The sequence below is a fragment of the Eutrigla gurnardus genome (assembly GCF_963514095.1).
Source record: "Eutrigla gurnardus genome assembly, chromosome: 3".
Lineage (NCBI taxonomy): Eukaryota > Metazoa > Chordata > Actinopteri > Perciformes > Triglidae > Eutrigla > Eutrigla gurnardus.
Window position 1 is genome coordinate 12,649,284 of NC_139917.1, and position 17,260 is coordinate 12,666,543.

The following is a 17,260-nucleotide window of genomic DNA, read 5'->3' on the forward strand; positions in this document are numbered from 1 at the left end:
ATGGGATCATCTAAATCACATCCAACAAGTAAGGTCATCTCACTGAGAAAAAAATGTAATCTTCGGAGCATGCGTAGTTGCGAAACGGAACTGGTCTCTTGTTTCCCAGGGTAACCATCAACAAGTCGGTTCGACCGCTTTAGCGCGGAACGTCAGCGTTCCTTTGCCTTTAACGTGTACCATTGACGAATAGCTGCACGTTGTGTATTGAACCAGACAGCACAACCATACAGCTATAATTGTATGCCATTAGCATTGGAAGCTTGCCAGCTAGCTACTCGCCGCGGTGAGTTTAGCTAAGGCAAACTTAGCTAGCATGCTAACGTGAATGAACGCAAACAGAGGAAAGCGTGTGTAGTTTTCAGAATGACGGATCAGCAGTTCGGGACGCTGGCTCACACGAAAAGCCCGAAAACATCGAGGAGAACAACGTTTCAGGTAAAAGCTTGGTCCTACGAACAACGGTTCCATCTAGGGTTACTCATTCTCTGCCCATTTGCTCTAAATGTATGCTGTTAATGTCGTGGTGTGTATGTTGAATGCCCTTTTGCTGTACTGGAGAGAAGCCGCCCAGATGGAGAACAAAGTCCGTCTGATCTAATGTGACATGATGTTGCAGGATGAACTTCAGGCTGCTGTCTCCGCCAGGGCGAGCAAAACCAAAACACATCAGTTCTCCTACTCTGATGACTTCGACGACGATGAAGATGGTAAGAGGGCTTGAAGATCCTCAGGATGTGGAACTGTGGTCTGCAGTGCATCATCTTTATTTGTGTCCAATGACGATTGATTGATTGAGGCAGAGATTGTTAAGAGATTTTCAGGAATGACTCTGATTGTTTTGTCAAGCTCAAAAGATATAGTTTGATGGTTGTTGCTAATTTGTCATTGACTTGTTATCTTCAATATTTCACAGATTTTTTGAATGAACTTCTCAAATCAAGAAAAAAGAGGGCCAGTACATTCAAGGCTGCAAAGGGTAAATCCCAAATTAATAACTTTGACATCTCAGACGACGAAGGCAAACGCAGTAGGACGAAGAGAGTTTCATTTCTGAAAACCCAAAGAATCGGCTCTCCCGCGGAAGACACTACAGAGTCAGAGTCACGAGAAAACGAGCCGCCCAAGTCTTCCACCAATCATCGGGGCAATGATGACGACTCATTTTCCCCACAACGCTCCACAGAGCTCAGTGAAGATAACACACGATTCAAAAGCAGCGACAGGGAGTCTGCCACTCCTCAAGTCACAAAAGAGAGCTCAAGTAAATCTCTGTCATACCAAACATCCGATGACACTCTGCTGGACATGCCACTGCCCTTACCATCTGACAGCAGTGTGGCAGGAACTCCAGGTCCCGAGGAGAAGGGGGGCTCCCAACCTCTGCAGTTATCAGCTACTGACCTCCAGCACGTGTCCTCAGCAGGTTTGTTTACACTGCTGCATGTGTAAGTCACAAAGGGCACAGCGCACGGTACTCTTGCAGATTTTCCTGCAGACTTTTGAAGTTAAATCACTATGAACTGTCATTATTCAGATGCCAAGAGGGAGCCACCCAGACCGAAGCCAAGGCAAAGGACTCTTGGATTGAGCCATCAAGCTGCAGAGAAGATAGCTGAAGATGCTGAACCTCAGGATGTCAGCAGGCCCCAGACTTCCTCTGCATCCATTCCCCTCTCCACCGACATGTCCAGCAATATCACTGTATGCAGCTGAGGTCCACATCATGTCTCAATGCTCGGTCATTCACTGGTTGTGCTTGAAACATCTTCTAATCGGCGCACGTTTATTATTTCCTTTCACTGTATAGTGGACAGAAGGAGGTCTCAGAGATTCATGCAGCCTCGGCAAATCCTCTTCAAGTAAGAGTGAGCAATCGCAGCTCTTCACCAAGTCCACAGTTGACTCTGGATCCAGAGGTAATACTTGGCATCTTCAGCATCATGCATTTATGTTTTAATCGTATTTTTAGCTCATTAATCCTCTTGGTATTTATGTTTCAGATGGCTTTATTTCTGATGACAACAAAGAGCAGGAGAGAAAGTACTCCTCATCATTTGAAGAGTTTAAGGTAAGACCTTCATTGCCTGGCTGTGATATTTAGCTATGCTCTGCCTCTTATCTCGATCATTCTTAGTCAGTTAATGTGTTTATTGCCTTCTCTCAGGCAGACTCAGGAGATCACTCGCATCAAGTCCCTCAAGCCCATGAAAAAACATTTGATAGCAGGTTGGTAAACAAGCAACAATAGATATTGCTGTAGGTTTGTGGAGAGATCAGGGCAGTGACTTAACTGAACATTTTAATCAGGACATGGAGTTCTCCCTCTGAGGCCACGCAGAGATCGCAGAGTGTGTGCTCCAGGAAAGTGGAATCAAAGTATTTGGGAACTCTCAAACTTCTGGATCGCAAAGTCTCACTGGACGAGTCGCAGCCTCCAGCAGCGGATTCACTCCGAGCTGCCATTTACCAGGTCAGTGTGATGATGAGCAAAATCTCCTCAGTGCTTTTCCTGAGTTCAGTGTTTTATGGGGAAGGACAATGTGCCACCAGCGTGGTTCTCCTCAGCACTGTCCAGAGGAGCCCCATCTTATACTTATACACTTGCCAGTTCTTTGGAGGCAGAAATCAATTAGTTTGTATCTCTCCTCAGCACCTGGATGACAAAGATGTATATTTTTGCATACTTATTTTTCATGCTTTCTCTGTCAACTAAAATCCCGGACCACTGACATGTCCTTCTAACAGGAATGGCTTCAGAAGAAAAAAGAAAAGTCAAGAGAGAACATGCAACTAAAGAAGAAAGAGGAACTCCTGAAAGGCAAAAAGAAGAGGGTTAGTAATCTGTGATGCAAAGTGGAAATAAGATGAACCGCTTGTTATGCATCACTATAAAAACAATAGGTTTTAACATGTTTGCATGCTGCTTGCTGCTATTTCAAAAATAAAACAGGAGGAGGAGGCTAAAAAGGAAGACGCCATTGCAGCATACGAGGCTTGGAAACAAAAGAAAGCACAGAGTCTCAAAGCAAAAGCCAAAGAAAAGCAAGAAATGGTCACGAAAGAGCAAAGAGCGACTGAAGAGAAAGAAGACAAAAAGCTATCTGCTAAGCAGGTATATTGGTCGATTTACTATGAATTACAAGAAACACCTCTGTTTCACAAACTTATCAGTTATGTTATAAACATTACAGGTGTTTGAAAAATGGAAATGTGAGCATGACCATGTCCTCAAAGAAAAGTCCAGAAAACAAAGGGAAACGGAAAGTAAACTTCAGTTTGGAAAACAAGAAAAGGAGGAAGAAAGAAAGAGGGACAGCAAATCTGCATTTTCTGACTGGTGAGTGTAAATCGTTGACTTTTTCAAGGAAGCGAACCGTGGCTGTAGTATCTCAGCAGTAGAGCCAGCACAGTCAGTGCATTTCATATTGTTGTGTGGGGCAATTAGCAGTTTCTTTAACCTATGGTCACACCCAGAGGCAGGAGGTAACAAAGTACTTTGTTACTGTACTTACTTAAGTAGAATTTTCAGGTATCTGTACTTTACTTGAGTTTTTATTTTTCTCCCTACATCATAAAAAAACCCCTGTACTTTCTACTCCTTACATTTTCAAAACAGGCTCATTACCTTAGTTTTAATGCATTTGAGGGGAATTACTGTTTTCTTAGAAATATGAAGCGAGATTCAGTTAGCGTTGAAAAGCGTTTTGAACACAAGAAGTACTTCTCCTTGAGTACAGAATGTGTGTACTTTTGTCACTAACAGTGCTGCCCCATCACACACAAACATACAGTATCTTGGTGTGCACATCATCAACCACTAGATGGCAGCCAAAGTTAAGCCACATTTCATCACCTGTGTTTCAACCGTCTAAACTGACATTTCTTCTTAAAACGGTTTCAGGTATGAAAAGAAGAAAGTTGTTCTCCATGAGAAAGTCACAGTGGAGCGTGGAGGAATCAAAACTAAAGCTGAGGAGGACCGCTACATTAAGGAAGAGAGAGAGAAAATGGCCCTAGAGATGTATGAAAACTGGCTGGTAAGTAGAATAGCTTGTGGCACCAGTGATTTCTTCCACGCTGACCATTTACTGAGACCCCAGTACTCACAGAACGTGAGTATTGGAGGTATCTGGAAGGGTGCATGTTTCTGATTGTTTCTTTTTCTTTTTTCCAACAGGTACGGAAACATCTGGAAGAGAAGAGACAAAAAGAGGAAAAAGTAATACAAGCGATACTCCAAGACAGTGAACCTCCTCCGTGGAGCCCACCGAATAAGACGATACCATTCCGAAAATAGTGCTTGAGATGTAACATACCGCACTTAAAATATCTGTGGGTTCTATGTTACCTTTAAATTATAGGTTTTCTACTGCGTGTTGTGTTTTGAACATAGTTGATGGCACCTGCTAAATTTTCTATATTTATTCTGTACATGTTATAGGTTTTATATTTGCCAGGAGCTCTAATGCAAGTTTATATTTTTATGTTTTTTGGTGAAATGTTGACAGTTGTTGAAACGTTGTGTTCCTGTGACATGGTGACATGTCAGTATCAAGGTACGGATCAACGTACTACATGGGCAAAAGGGACGCAAGTTTGAGAACAAAATGAATGACAATTAAATACGCTTGGTTGCCAGTTTCTTGGGCTTGCTAAAATGATTGTATTCTGATACAACAGCCATGCAATAAACACTGCCTTTATTAAGGTTATAATATCTATTTTTAGTTTGTTGTTTTAGAGGCTTTTTGAGACACAACAAAATGGAAACATGAAAAACTCTGATTTTTACATTAATACCTAAGCAATAATGATCTAATGATACACTATATAATAGTATAACAGTCTCTTCAGCTTTAAGTACTTTGAGTACATTAAGTAACATAGTAAATAAGGTATTAGTACTTTTACTTAAGTCAATTATGTGAAACTTCCTCCACTAGTTTTAAAATGTTAGTGTAGGCTACTTCTATTATTTTACATTAATAGCGTCAGAGCGTGGATTATTTGGTGCTTTACTCTGAAAATACCGGACCGGAAGTGTCCCCTGGGCTGCTTCTCGGTGTGATGCAGACTGGGGTGGTAACGTTAATACCTACCCAGCAGAAGCATCTCAGTGTACGTAAAGGTGGTGCAGCAAAAGTTGCGAGAGGAACCTTGATGTGTGAGTTGGCTCGTCGGTTTTAAGTGTTAGTTAAAGACAGTTTCAAACCGGTCACCGGCTCCGGAACCGACGGCTGTGGTCGACTTCAACACGTCTAAGAGAGGAGCTAACACTGTCGGCGCATTCCTGAAGTTGACCGACTGTCGAGTTGGCAAAGGTAATGTAACGTTAGCTAGCTAATGGTCGCTCGTAAGCTAGCGGGTTCAACACAGACGCCCATTCATTTACTTCTTGTGTTTAGTTCGCTCGCCGCCGTTGGAAAAGAAGATGTGACGAAGGCCATTGTGGTCATGTCAATGTGTAGTGTCAGCCTTAAATCACTGACGCTGGCTCTATGGCAGCTAACGTAAACTATCTGAAAAGTATCTGGGATAAAAAAGGTCCGTTGAGGTCGCTGTTGGACGTGGCGCTGCGATGAAAGGCTCTTTATTTTCTAGCAGGCTGTAACGGTGCGACTGGTGCTGCTCAGCCAGTACTGGTGAAGACCCGGGTGATTTAGAGACGAAGATCAAAGTGTTAGAAATGCAACAAGATCAGCTTCGCTGGTGGAGCTTTGCTCGTAAATCTGTCTGTTGTTGAGCTCACATTTTTAAGTTGAGACATGTTTTTTAAGCACAGTGAAATATATGGATGAATGACAGATGAATGGAAACGCTTCAACCACTAATTTCATTATTGATCAATTAAACTGCCGTTTTAAGAAATCCCTAAACAAAGACTTACTGGAATAACTTAATGTTTCTAAATGATTAATTAACGAATAATTAAGACTGGTTGAACCCAGTTTAATTGATTTGAGCAGGAATATTACAAATAAAAACCAAATGCACTGATATCCGATAGTCTTACCTTTTTATAGAGCAAATAACAAATAAATGTCCCACTCAGTATGTATTTGGTTACAAATAAAAAAAAATTAAAAAGCCATCGTGCCTTTATAAATTACTGTCAGCCAATATATCATGATTGGATTTTTTAAACTCTCAAATATTGTTTTCAGCGCTGGCTTCAGAAACCCACTATCGACCAGGCTATAATTTAAGTTCCGGCTCTATATTTATCATATTCACAGCATTAATAAACTGCAATTAAACATGAACGTAGTAATTGTGCGTGTATAAAATATATACATATAAATGACATTCAGATACCGTAGTTATATTAGGACTCAGTAAAAAGTTGACCTACTGTTGTGCTTCATACCCCCCCCCCCTCTCTACATTTTTTTCAGATGTTTCAGATAAAGAGGATCTGTTGCATTGGTGCTGGGTATGTAGGAGGCCCAACATGTAGTGTGATCGCCCACATGTGTCCAGAGATCACAGTGACCGTCGTGGATGTCAATGAGTCGCGCATCAAAGCCTGGAACTCGGACACTCTGCCCATATACGAGGTATGATATCAATGGGCTCATTCAAAGAAACTCGGCGGAACGTATTATAACAGGATTAATACAAGTTTAACTTGGACCGGGTCATAGTTTGTGCATTCCTTTCCCCCCTACGTTATCATCTCCCTTTTGAGAGCCGCATATCTGGAAGGAGTTGCCAGTTTCATTAGTTGAACTTAACAGTAGTGTTGGAAAAGTAGATGCAGCCAGGCGACTGTTCCAGCCACAGTTTTTACTTATTGCTCCATCCATAAATTAGTTCCAGACTGCTCGGGGTGTCGCAACTTCTCTACGTCGGCCAAGACCACAGGGTATTACATCATCATTACTAGCATAAAGGGCAGTTAGTGAGCAATCATTGAGAACAAGTTTTACATTTGTATCTGTTTGTACCATTTCTGTCTGGCACATTCACTGACACACCCTCCCTGTCTTGTTTTTCCACTTCGTCCAACAGCCGGGTCTGAAAGAGGTGGTTGAATCATGCAGAGGGACAAATTTGTTTTTCTCTACAGACATAGACTCAGCCATCAGGGACGCGGACCTTGTCTTTATCTCTGTGAGTCCATTGGTTATACCCCTCCACCCCACACACACACATATAATTACACAGTTATGACCAGCTACAGATATAAATCAGACATTTATCACGCATACATGAATTATGGTTGTACTCCTCCTCCCTCCCCCCCATCCCGCAGGTCAACACCCCAACCAAGACCTATGGCATGGGGAAGGGTCGTGCGGCTGACCTCAAGTTCATTGAGGCTTGTGCCCGGCGGATTGTGGAGGTGTCTAACGGCTACAAGATTGTCACAGAGAAGAGCACAGTCCCTGTGCGAGCTGCTGAGAGCATTAGACGGATATTTGATGCCAACACCAAGCCCAGCCTCAACCTACAAGTGTGTATTATTTTATAAGAATGAAACCGATCTCTGTCATCCTGCAAGTCTCTGAAGTTGTCGTGCCACTGCTGTAGGTGCTGTCCAACCCAGAATTCCTTGCAGAAGGAACAGCAGTGCGGGATCTGAAGGAGCCAGACCGCGTCCTAATTGGTGGAGACGAAACTGACGAAGGTCAAAGGGCTATCCGAGCGCTGTGTGCCGTCTATGAACACTGGGTGCCAAAAGCACGCATTATTACCACCAACACATGGTCATCCGAGCTGTCCAAACTGGTGAGTGTGGCAACTCACCATTACTTTCATTTTTCTTTTTTATTATGTTTGCTGGTTATTGTCTCAAATGTATTAATCTTTTTGTCTGAAAAATGTCAACCTCAAGATGGCATATTTAAATTGCTTGTTTTAAAGTCGCACTGAAATGGTGAACGCATTTTTAAACCCTGTTAGATCACATCCCAGTCATATTGTGCACCTATTTAACAATATAGTGTATGTTGAAAGAAATTGTGTTGACATCAGCATGTACCACCACCCGGTTTCGAACCAATAATATCATGACATCCATCCATCCATCGATCAATCTGCTACTTCAGATGGCACAGAGCGAGAGTGTGTGTGTCATGTGTTTTTGTTTAAAAAAGTAAAATACAATTTACAACCACAGTGGGCTCAAAAAGTGTCAGGCTACAGTTCATAACCCAAAGATATTCAGTTCACGATGTTAAACGACAAAGAATAGTCCCAAACTCACATTCTGAGAAGCCTGAGCCAGCCAATGTTTGGTTCTTTTGAATTAAAAATGCCTAAAACAGTCGTTTGAATTGTGATTAAAAACATGGTGTGTGCTCACGCAGGCAGCCAATGCATTCCTGGCACAGCGGATCAGCAGCATCAACAGTATCAGCGCTCTGTGTGAGGCCACCGGGGCCGATGTGGAGGAGGTTGCCAAGGCCATTGGTATGGATCAGAGAATAGGCAGCAAGTTTCTCAAAGCCAGCGTAGGTAAGTTACACATCCAAAGATGCTTAAAGGGAGCTTTTATGTAAGGCTGCATTTATTTAAACACAGATTAAGTGTTGCCTTCCGTCTCTTTGCTTCTCTAACACCCTGGCCAGGTTTTGGTGGAAGCTGTTTCCAGAAGGACGTGCTGAATTTGGTATACCTTTGCGAGGCCCTCAACCTGCCTGAGGTGGCCTCTTACTGGCAGCAGGTGAGAACTACACCGATTTATTATGTTTTTATGTTTTTCTCTGCTGGCTTTATTCACCTTGTTCTCTAATCTGTTTGTGATCAGGTGATTGACATGAATGAGTACCAAAGGCGGCGGTTTGCCTGCAGGATCATTGACTGTCTCTTCAACACTGTTACTGGTAAAAAGATTGCTCTGCTTGGCTTCTCCTTCAAAAAAGACACCGGTGACACAAGGTTAGTCTCCTTTCATGTTGTTTGGGATTTTTATCCCACACCTTTGTGGACAGTTGTCACTTCCTAGTTCTTTTTCTTTTATACTTCTTTCCAACAGCATTGTAATGTTATTTATTAACCCATGATTGTTTGTAAGATTACACTTTACTCCACTGATCTCCTGCAAACATACTGTGGTGAACTATGGCCCTGATCTGTGTGTGTGTGTGTGTGTGTGTGTGTGTGTGTGTGTGTGTGTGTGTGTGTGTGTGTGTGTGTGTGTGTGTGTGTGTGTGTGTGTGTGTGTGTGTGTGTGTGTGTGTACGTGTGTGTGTACGTGTGTGTGTACGTGTGTGTGTACGTGTGTGTGTGTACGTGTGTACGTGTGTACACTCCAGGGAGTCGTCAAGTATCTACATCTCAAAGTATTTGATGGATGAGGGAGCCAAGCTGTTCATCTATGATCCCAAAGTTCTTAAGGAACAAATCATTCATGACCTCTCCCAGCCCAGCATCTCAGAGGACAACCCAGAGAGAGGTGTGTGTTCTTACCAAGGTTCAAATGCAGCTCTGGAAAGCTTGTAAAACCACTTTTTTATTTTTAGGAATTTATTATTATTTTTATAGCATAAGATAAAGTATAGTGTACAAGAACTAAGGAGAGAGAGGGAGGGGGAGGTTGCAGGGTGCACACCAGAGGCCTGTACTACGAAGCAGGATTTGGGCTTAGCGAGGTAACTTCAGGGTTAACTCTGGATTTTCAGTCCTAAAGCGGTGGTTCACTTCTTACCGGGGTACATCGCCATGGTGACTTAGGCTGCAGAGCTAACTCTGAGCAGGTTATGTTCCTATCAGTCAGATCTAGTTGTGTCCTTTTGATGGGATAGTCATATTATACGACTATTCAAGTCAAGTCAAGTCACAATTTATTTATAAAGCACATCTAAAACAACCTCAGTTGACCAAAGTGCTGTACAACAGAGTTAATTACTATTAATACTATTAATCAAGTTACGCATTCACACAGTCGGCCAGTCTTTGCCAGCTGTTGTTCCTGCATTTGGCAGATTAAATTGTTGCCTTTTACCTGTATTATACGTTTAACTTCTTATTTCTGTAAGATTATGGTTCGCTCCTCGTACGTGAAATATGCCGCTCTGCTGCCATACACTGATCCATGTTTGCGATTGGTCAAATGCTGCAAACGCTGCCTCTTTCATGTGCACGCGCTCATAGCTGGAAGCGCCAAAAGAATTGGCAGCTTAATATCAAATTTAAAAAAACGCAGCCTTAATTGAATCATATTTAGTTTAGGCATTTAGTTCTTTAGCTGTTATTAGGTAATTTATTTTGAGAAGAACATCTATAACAGGCCAACCAAGTAGTTCCCAGTATTTCCTGATTTGAATGGACACCCAGCTCAAACTCAGGTTTGTTGGGTTTTTAAAAAGAGAGCCATTTCTTCTTTTGAATGCTATACAGCAGTGATCACTAGCTGAAATGAGAACCTGCAACTCTTCTCTGACAGACTTGTTTTTTCTTCTTCTTAGTGTCTGAGCTGGTGACTGTGACCACTGACCCTTATGACGCCTGCCAGAGTGCACATGCATTGGTCATCTGCACTGAGTGGGACATGTTTAAGGTCACTATCATGTTGTTTTCCTACCACCTTATACATTTCTTCATCTTGGAGATAAAAAAAAAGTCATCATATCCCTCTAATTCTCACCGTAGGAGTTGGACTATGAGAAGATTTACAAGAAGATGCTGAAGCCGGCCTTCATATTCGATGGTCGCAGAGTGCTTGACCACCTCCACTCTCACCTCCAGGACATCGGCTTCCAGGTGAGCAGACAGAAAACACACTACGCTAAACTAAAATGAAACACTGAGCTTCTATCATCGTTGCTGCTTTTTCTGTCCGCAGATCGAGACAATCGGTAAGAAGGTGACGGTAACGAGGATCCCCTACACCCCGGCAGCCGTTTGTCCTCGCATCACCACCAGTGAACCTCCCACCAAGAAAGCCAAGGCCTAACACTCTCTCTCTCTCTCACTCTCTCACTCTCTCACTCTCTCACTCTCACACTCTCACACTCTCTCTCTCTCTCACTCTCTCACTCTCTCACTCTCTCACTCTCACACTCACTCACTCACTCACTCACTCACACTCACACACTCACACACACACACACACACACTTTTATTGCATTTCATTCTGGTCCACCCCCCTCCCCCATTCTGTTGTTGGTACGCCGAATGATCAAAAAGGACCAAAACAGTGTAACTGCAGTACGTCTGAGGGGAAGAAGGAAATGTATAAACTGTGCATCATTGTATTCATTTAATCTCATAGCTTTTATTTACTATTGAAATGAACACTATTAACGTGATTCTACTTTCTTACAGTATTTACTATAATCAAGTATTGTTGCTAAATTGCAAAAATAATTTTATACTTTTTCTAAAAAATATTTTTTATAGATCATCTTACTGTAAATCAGTATTGTCCTCTGTATCAGTGACTTTACTAAAAATGACAATGCAATAAAATGTGAGGCATGTCTTTGATTTGTGCTTGTTGATTATTTCAAATCAACGGAAAGAAGAAAAATAGACAAACATTAAACCAGCTAATGTGCACTTATGAATTTTAATTCTTTAAATATAAATGTGCATTTAAGAGATTCCTTTTGTGCGAACAGTGTACAAAATAAATGCACGTCTTTCTTTCCAAGGTGTAAAGTTTAAACAGTTTTTTTACATTACAAAAAGTAGTTTGAGTCCAAATTGGCTCTTTATCAGAACCTAACAAAAGGCCAGTCTGGGCTTGAATTGTACTTTTTGGAATGTAATAGAAAATGTAAGCACAGTGTTCGACAGTGTTACGAGTGTCATGGAGCCTCTGAACGATCCTCCAGACCAAAAGAAATCTCTCTTTAATGCTTCATTAAATCAGTCTTGGACCAGCAGACATCAAAGAGTCCATGGACGGAGCTGCAGTTAAAGGTCAGCGGCTCTACCTGAAGTCCAGGGCCCTCGAGGGGAGGGCGTTCATGCTGGTTCTTGTTATTTAGGGGCCCCTATGGTGGAGAGACTGCAAATTAGAGCTGCTGACAGCAGGTTGTATTGTTTATCTCTGTTTCTGCACGCCTTTGGCTGCTGCTTGTTCTCTTTGATCTCCTCCTAAACACTGGACCTCAGAAAGGAGCAGCATGGTCCCTGTACCATTCTCTACTCTTATCTAAAGCAACCGGCCGTCTCCTTGGACTTGTTAGGACTCATATATGTTAAAGTGTTTCCTGTGCTTACAATGATGCATTAAGGTACATCAGGGAAGAAGCTGATTCTGTCACTAAGTGTGTGTAGTTATAGGCGGAGACTCGAAGGAGGATGTGGTGCTTTTCATTCAGCTATAGTGGCTTCTGCTTTTCTCTTATTCAGCAGATTCTTCAGGAAGAACTCGCCTGGAAAAGACAAAAGACAGATTTGAAAAATATATATTCTGTCCGACGCCTATGAACACATTCACCTGGCTGTCTAATGTTTTATGACAGGGCTATTCAACCATCAGTTTACAAATAAACACATTAATTATTTTGACCATCAGGGATAAAGTGAGAAATATACACAGATCTAGTATATTTAAATTCATTACAAGCATAAGAGTAATCTCAGTCAGCGTCTCTACCTCTCCTCTTACACCGTGCACACGCATGCAACAGTGACAGTGAGTTGCTATGGTTACATGCACGCTTTGTTTCTCTGTTGCTCAGAATTTTTCTGCCAATAAACCTTTCTTGATGCATGCTTGCTTTTCCTAGCAGTCTGTCATACTGATCAACACCAGTGCAGGTGTCTGTTTCTTGACTTTATCCAAATGTGTAGGTGGTGCAGAATTGCAAGAAATTTATTTTAAATTACAATATTTTTTCAGTATCCCTAATATTTCATCCCCCTTATTAAAATATAACCATGCTCCCAGGGTGAGGAGCATCGATCTTTGTTATGATTTACTGTTCTAAAGAAAAATATGTGTAACATCTAATAAACACAAAATAGACAAGAAGGTGTTAATAAATGAGACCAGAAAGGGGTCGAGTGGGTCAGGGAAAATGTCCGACCAACTGAACAATACAGTTCAATAGACTGTTTTAGGATATATGGTATATTAGTTTATGCTGAAGCCAAATAAGGACTGTAAGCAGTGACCAGACTTTCCGACCTGTGACCCGTTTTGGTTTTACATGATCGCTGTGTGCTTGAGAGTGCGTGTCGTGAGAAAACCTTGATCTTTGCATAAGAATTGAAAAAGGTCAGTTTATCCACATTACAAAAAATACTAATCCTCACACTCACTTCATAGCCAAACAAATGCAATTTGTGTGGATTATTATTATCATTACTGAAAGATTATTTCCAGCATGAACAAAATCATATTCAACATATTGTGTCAGAAACAGCCATCCAACCCAAACCATCTGCATGTCTAGATACTACTACAGAGTGAGAAAATTATTGTGTTTTTTTTTGCAATTTGCTGTTCTACTCCTTTATACAGTGATTCACTCGTTCAGTAACTGTAGGATAAAATGATTCAATAAAGCTGTCCTTCCTGTCACCAGAACACATTCAGCCATCCATAACTTGCGCTTATTCAAACTGTAGACGGAGCGTTTGTCCTCACCTGCTTTATAGGAGGATCGCACCAGTGGCCCGCTGGCTGTGTAAATGAAGCCCATATCGTTCCCGACTTTCTCCCAGTGGGCGAACCTCTCTGGAGTGACGTATTCCTCCACCTAAACCCAAATGCACATCAGGGACTAATTTACCACATGTACATTGTTCTCACAGCACTGTTCCCAGAGTAAATGGGGAAAAGTGTGATGTGCTTACCTTTAAGTGGCGCTTAGTGGGTTGCATGTACTGACCCAGTGTCAGACAGTCCACTCCCGCCTCTCGCAGCTCTGCAATGGCACCCAAACAGTGTGGTCACAACATTGTTGTACTTTGCATCACGATTTTGGAAATATGTCTACGTGTACACACCGGTCAAGGTGTTGAGTATCTGTTGGTCGGTCTCGCCCAGTCCCAGCATGATGGAAGTCTTGGTGAGTACAGTGGGTTTGACCTTTTTAGCGTGCTTCAGGACGCTCAGAGACTGGTCAATATTCGCTCTGGGGTCACGCACAAACCTACAAACAGACGGATGGACATCCTGAGCAATTATTTATTAAAAAGTAATCTGGGGATGTATTTACCCAGATTATTAAAACAATCTGGGTAAATACATCCCCAGATTCTTTTTTTATAATTATTTATTAAACTTCTAGAGAGTGTCTGCTGTGTGTTCACACTTCTCCAATATTTATCCAAACAAAAATTGCTCTGCTGCTCCCCCTGCTGGTCAGTGTGTGTATTACTGTCCTGCCTATGACTGACTGCCCTCTTGTGGCAAAGCAAAGCATTGCCAATGTATTTGAAATAATTTTTTGTCTGCAATTTTTCAGCGATACCTCTGCAAGACACCTGTTATTATTTGGCTTGTTAGCTGAGAGACTATTAATATTCTATACATAAATAATATTCTATATAGAATATAATACAGCCATACAGTATGTTATAATACAGCCAATAAACTAAAGGTTGTTCAAATCCAGAGGCAATATGCTGAGGCTCCGTCCGTACCTTTGGAGCTCTCGCACCGTCTCCACGTTGTGGGCGTACACATCCAGCCCTGACAGAGCGATCTTCTCCACTGCTGCCAAGTCACCGCGGAAATCAGGGGTCAGACATTCGACCAGGATCTGTGAGCTCCTTAGATGAGGAAGACGATGCTTATTTATTAATTTTGCACAGATATAAAAGACACAGACATGCCAGGAATCCAAAAGAGATGGAAGAGATTTTACCTTTCCTTCAGGTTGGAGACGGTCTTAGCAATGTGTTCTGCCCCTCCATCGGAAATATCTGCCAAATAAAGACAAGCGGGGCTTTACACGCTGTTGACGGAACTGTTAGCTAATAAAAGTTGGTTGGTTGGTTATTTTTAAATGTGTAAGCATTTACAGTAAATACTTTGTACATCTTTTTTTAATCAATTGGAGAACATTTTTAATTCTGTAAAAAATGTGTAATTTGTAAAAAAAGTTGAATTGCTAGCAATGGTGTAATGTCACACCTAGGAAGAATTAGGGAGATTAGGGATTTGGGGAGCCGTTACCATCTCTGTCGACTGAGGTGAGAACCACATAGTCCAGCCCCCAGGCAGCGATGGCCTTAGCTGTGTTGTAGGGCTCGTCTGGGTCCAGAGGTGGAGGCCGACGGGCCGTCTTTACGGAGCAGAACCTGCACCCACGGGTACACGTGTCCCCCATCAGCTACATACAAAGACAGCAGGGGGAAACTTAGTTACATGTCATCCAGACAGATATGGACCACAGTAGTGTTGCCAGTTTCCAGCCCAATTCAATAAAACAACCCTAATCCTGACTTTGCCAGAAACGCCAACAACGCTTCATAAATGACCCAACTGGGTGGAACTCCATCCCAGTTGGGCAACACTGATCACAACGACAATCCCTTGAGATATAGTTTTACCAGAACTGCACCAGAGTCCCAGTGTGTCTTGAGACTTACCATGATGGTGGCTGTGGCCGTGGCGTACTCTCCCCCTCCCCAGCATTCCCCGATGTTAGGACACCTGGCCTCTTCACACACCTGAGAAAAAAACACGCACGGTCCTCAAATTTTGAAGATTAAGCTGAAGCAAACATTTCTTCTGTATGTAAGTTTCAAGATGTCAGAGACCTTATTTTACTTCTAGCTAAATATTACAGCCAAACCACCATTTTCTATCTGCATGAATAACTTAAAAAATGTCAACATCATTTTCTGCTCTTTAAACTAAATGTTTCTTAAAATTACTAGATTACTTTTGTTGTGCAAAATATTGCATTGATTTGTTGAAGGTGGACCCAAACGTGGGATGTCAATGTCTGCCACGTGTGAAGCATCTGCACCTGTAACGTTTATTTTTCTCCACACAGGTTTGCGGACTGTTCCCTTTATTTAGCCACCCGTCTACACAACTTACTGTGTGCAGGTTGAGGTCTCTCAGCGTGCTCTTCAGTTTGTTGTAGTTTTTTCCGATGGGGATCTCAGTCTTCAGCCATGGAGGAAGCCGCAGCCTGTCACAAAAACATCAGCAGAGCTTGTGTTTGCCAACGCGCATCTCTTCTTTGTTCTTTGTGATTGAATCAGTGATGACACAACAACAACTTCCTGTTACATCCAACCTATTAGATTCAAGTCAACAAATGAAGTACGGATTTAATGTAAGAGCAGGGTGGCCTGCAGTGTTTTACAGCAGAGGTCGGCCAGCTGCCTGAAATAACAGCCACCTGCATTGACATCAGACACATTTACAGTGAATTGCGCAAGGAATGAACCATTACTAGGAGGATGTAGCTGGGTAGCATGCCACCTCAAAGTATGGGACTTAACCCTGAAGCACAGTCTCGTAGATAAGGCTCATCTAGTCTTTGAACCCTTCTCCCTCAGATAAAACAGGGAACTGGAAATTCCCACTTTCTCGCTTCCTGTTATGTCAGCCGCCTCACCTCTCTCCCTTCTCTCTCTTCAGGTTGCCTCTGTATTCCGCCCACTTGCTTTTCTCCGTGAAGTCCCCTGAAATGAAGTCTTGCAGATCCGGCCCTTCGTCGCTCAGAAGCTCCTTCCTTCTATCCGCCCGCTCCGGGGAGGATTTCGCCACAGTTGTCAGACTGCTGGTGGTGTAAACCTGCAGAGGAAGAGCCGAGGGTTAGTTCAGGTGTCACTGCGTCAGAGTCCCTTCCTATGATTCTATGCCGCCATGGGGTTAACGAGTCCGCGAACCAAACATTTATCTGGGGAGTTGAAAACTGCCTCACTGTCACTACGGATGAGTTACAAAAACATACGCAACCGTACTTCAAGGCCCGTGGCCGGGCTTATAGCTGACGGTAGCCGTTAATAGTCGCCCGTACCGTCGGTGTTTTAGAGGCGGAGAGTCTCCAGCAGCAGAAATACTCACGTGTGGGATGCACCGGGGGCTCAGCCAGAGATGGTTTGTGGAGAAACGGCCGGCTACACAACAACTTTGTTTGAGCAGCGCCATGACTTTAGCTAGCAGGCGACTGTCATTGGTGAACAAACCTCGACGAGTGGCTGCTTTGGTCTGGTGCTGCGTTCACGCGGTGTACGCAGAATGGGAAGATAGAACAACCTCCTGTTTGTGACAGACTTTGGACGTTCACGGATCACTCCAACACAGGTTAAATGTGCTGATGAAATTAATTTATCAACCACATTTAATTAATAAGGTATGCCCCAATCAAGCTGAAAACATATTGTG

General features: G+C 42.6%; 3 protein-coding genes across 3 annotated transcripts; 2 read left to right on the forward strand and 1 right to left on the reverse strand.

The window, feature by feature from the left end:
* The first annotated feature begins 114 nt into the window (after nt 1-114).
* On the forward strand, nt 115-4,692 carry map9 (microtubule-associated protein 9). The gene is made up of 13 exons (XM_084005450.1): nt 115-438; nt 620-710; nt 917-1,426; nt 1,538-1,704; nt 1,811-1,919; nt 2,004-2,071; nt 2,168-2,229; nt 2,311-2,473; nt 2,749-2,835; nt 2,954-3,115; nt 3,195-3,340; nt 3,905-4,040; nt 4,181-4,692. The coding sequence occupies exons 1-13, from the start codon at nt 367-369 to the stop codon at nt 4,298-4,300; spliced, it is 1,893 nt and encodes a 630-aa protein (XP_083861576.1). The 5' UTR covers nt 115-366; the 3' UTR covers nt 4,301-4,692.
* A 398-nt stretch (nt 4,693-5,090) lies between these two features.
* On the forward strand, nt 5,091-11,360 carry ugdh (UDP-glucose 6-dehydrogenase). The gene is made up of 12 exons (XM_084006111.1): nt 5,091-5,324; nt 6,399-6,560; nt 7,015-7,116; nt 7,259-7,459; nt 7,537-7,734; nt 8,316-8,463; nt 8,577-8,671; nt 8,756-8,886; nt 9,264-9,403; nt 10,416-10,507; nt 10,600-10,710; nt 10,793-11,360. The coding sequence occupies exons 2-12, from the start codon at nt 6,399-6,401 to the stop codon at nt 10,901-10,903; spliced, it is 1,491 nt and encodes a 496-aa protein (XP_083862237.1). The 5' UTR covers nt 5,091-5,324; the 3' UTR covers nt 10,904-11,360.
* Nucleotides 11,361-11,504: 144 nt separating this feature from the next.
* lias (lipoic acid synthetase) lies at nt 11,505-17,081 on the reverse strand. The gene is made up of 11 exons (XM_084006112.1): nt 16,940-17,081; nt 16,488-16,666; nt 15,962-16,055; nt 15,505-15,585; nt 15,089-15,245; nt 14,778-14,835; nt 14,554-14,682; nt 13,915-14,060; nt 13,762-13,832; nt 13,553-13,664; nt 11,505-12,332 (listed from the first exon to the last, which is right to left on the reverse strand). Exons 1-11 carry the CDS (start codon nt 17,021-17,023, stop codon nt 12,271-12,273), a joined length of 1,173 nt encoding a protein of 390 aa, XP_083862238.1. The 5' UTR covers nt 17,024-17,081; the 3' UTR covers nt 11,505-12,270.
* Nucleotides 17,082-17,260: the final 179 nt, after the last annotated feature.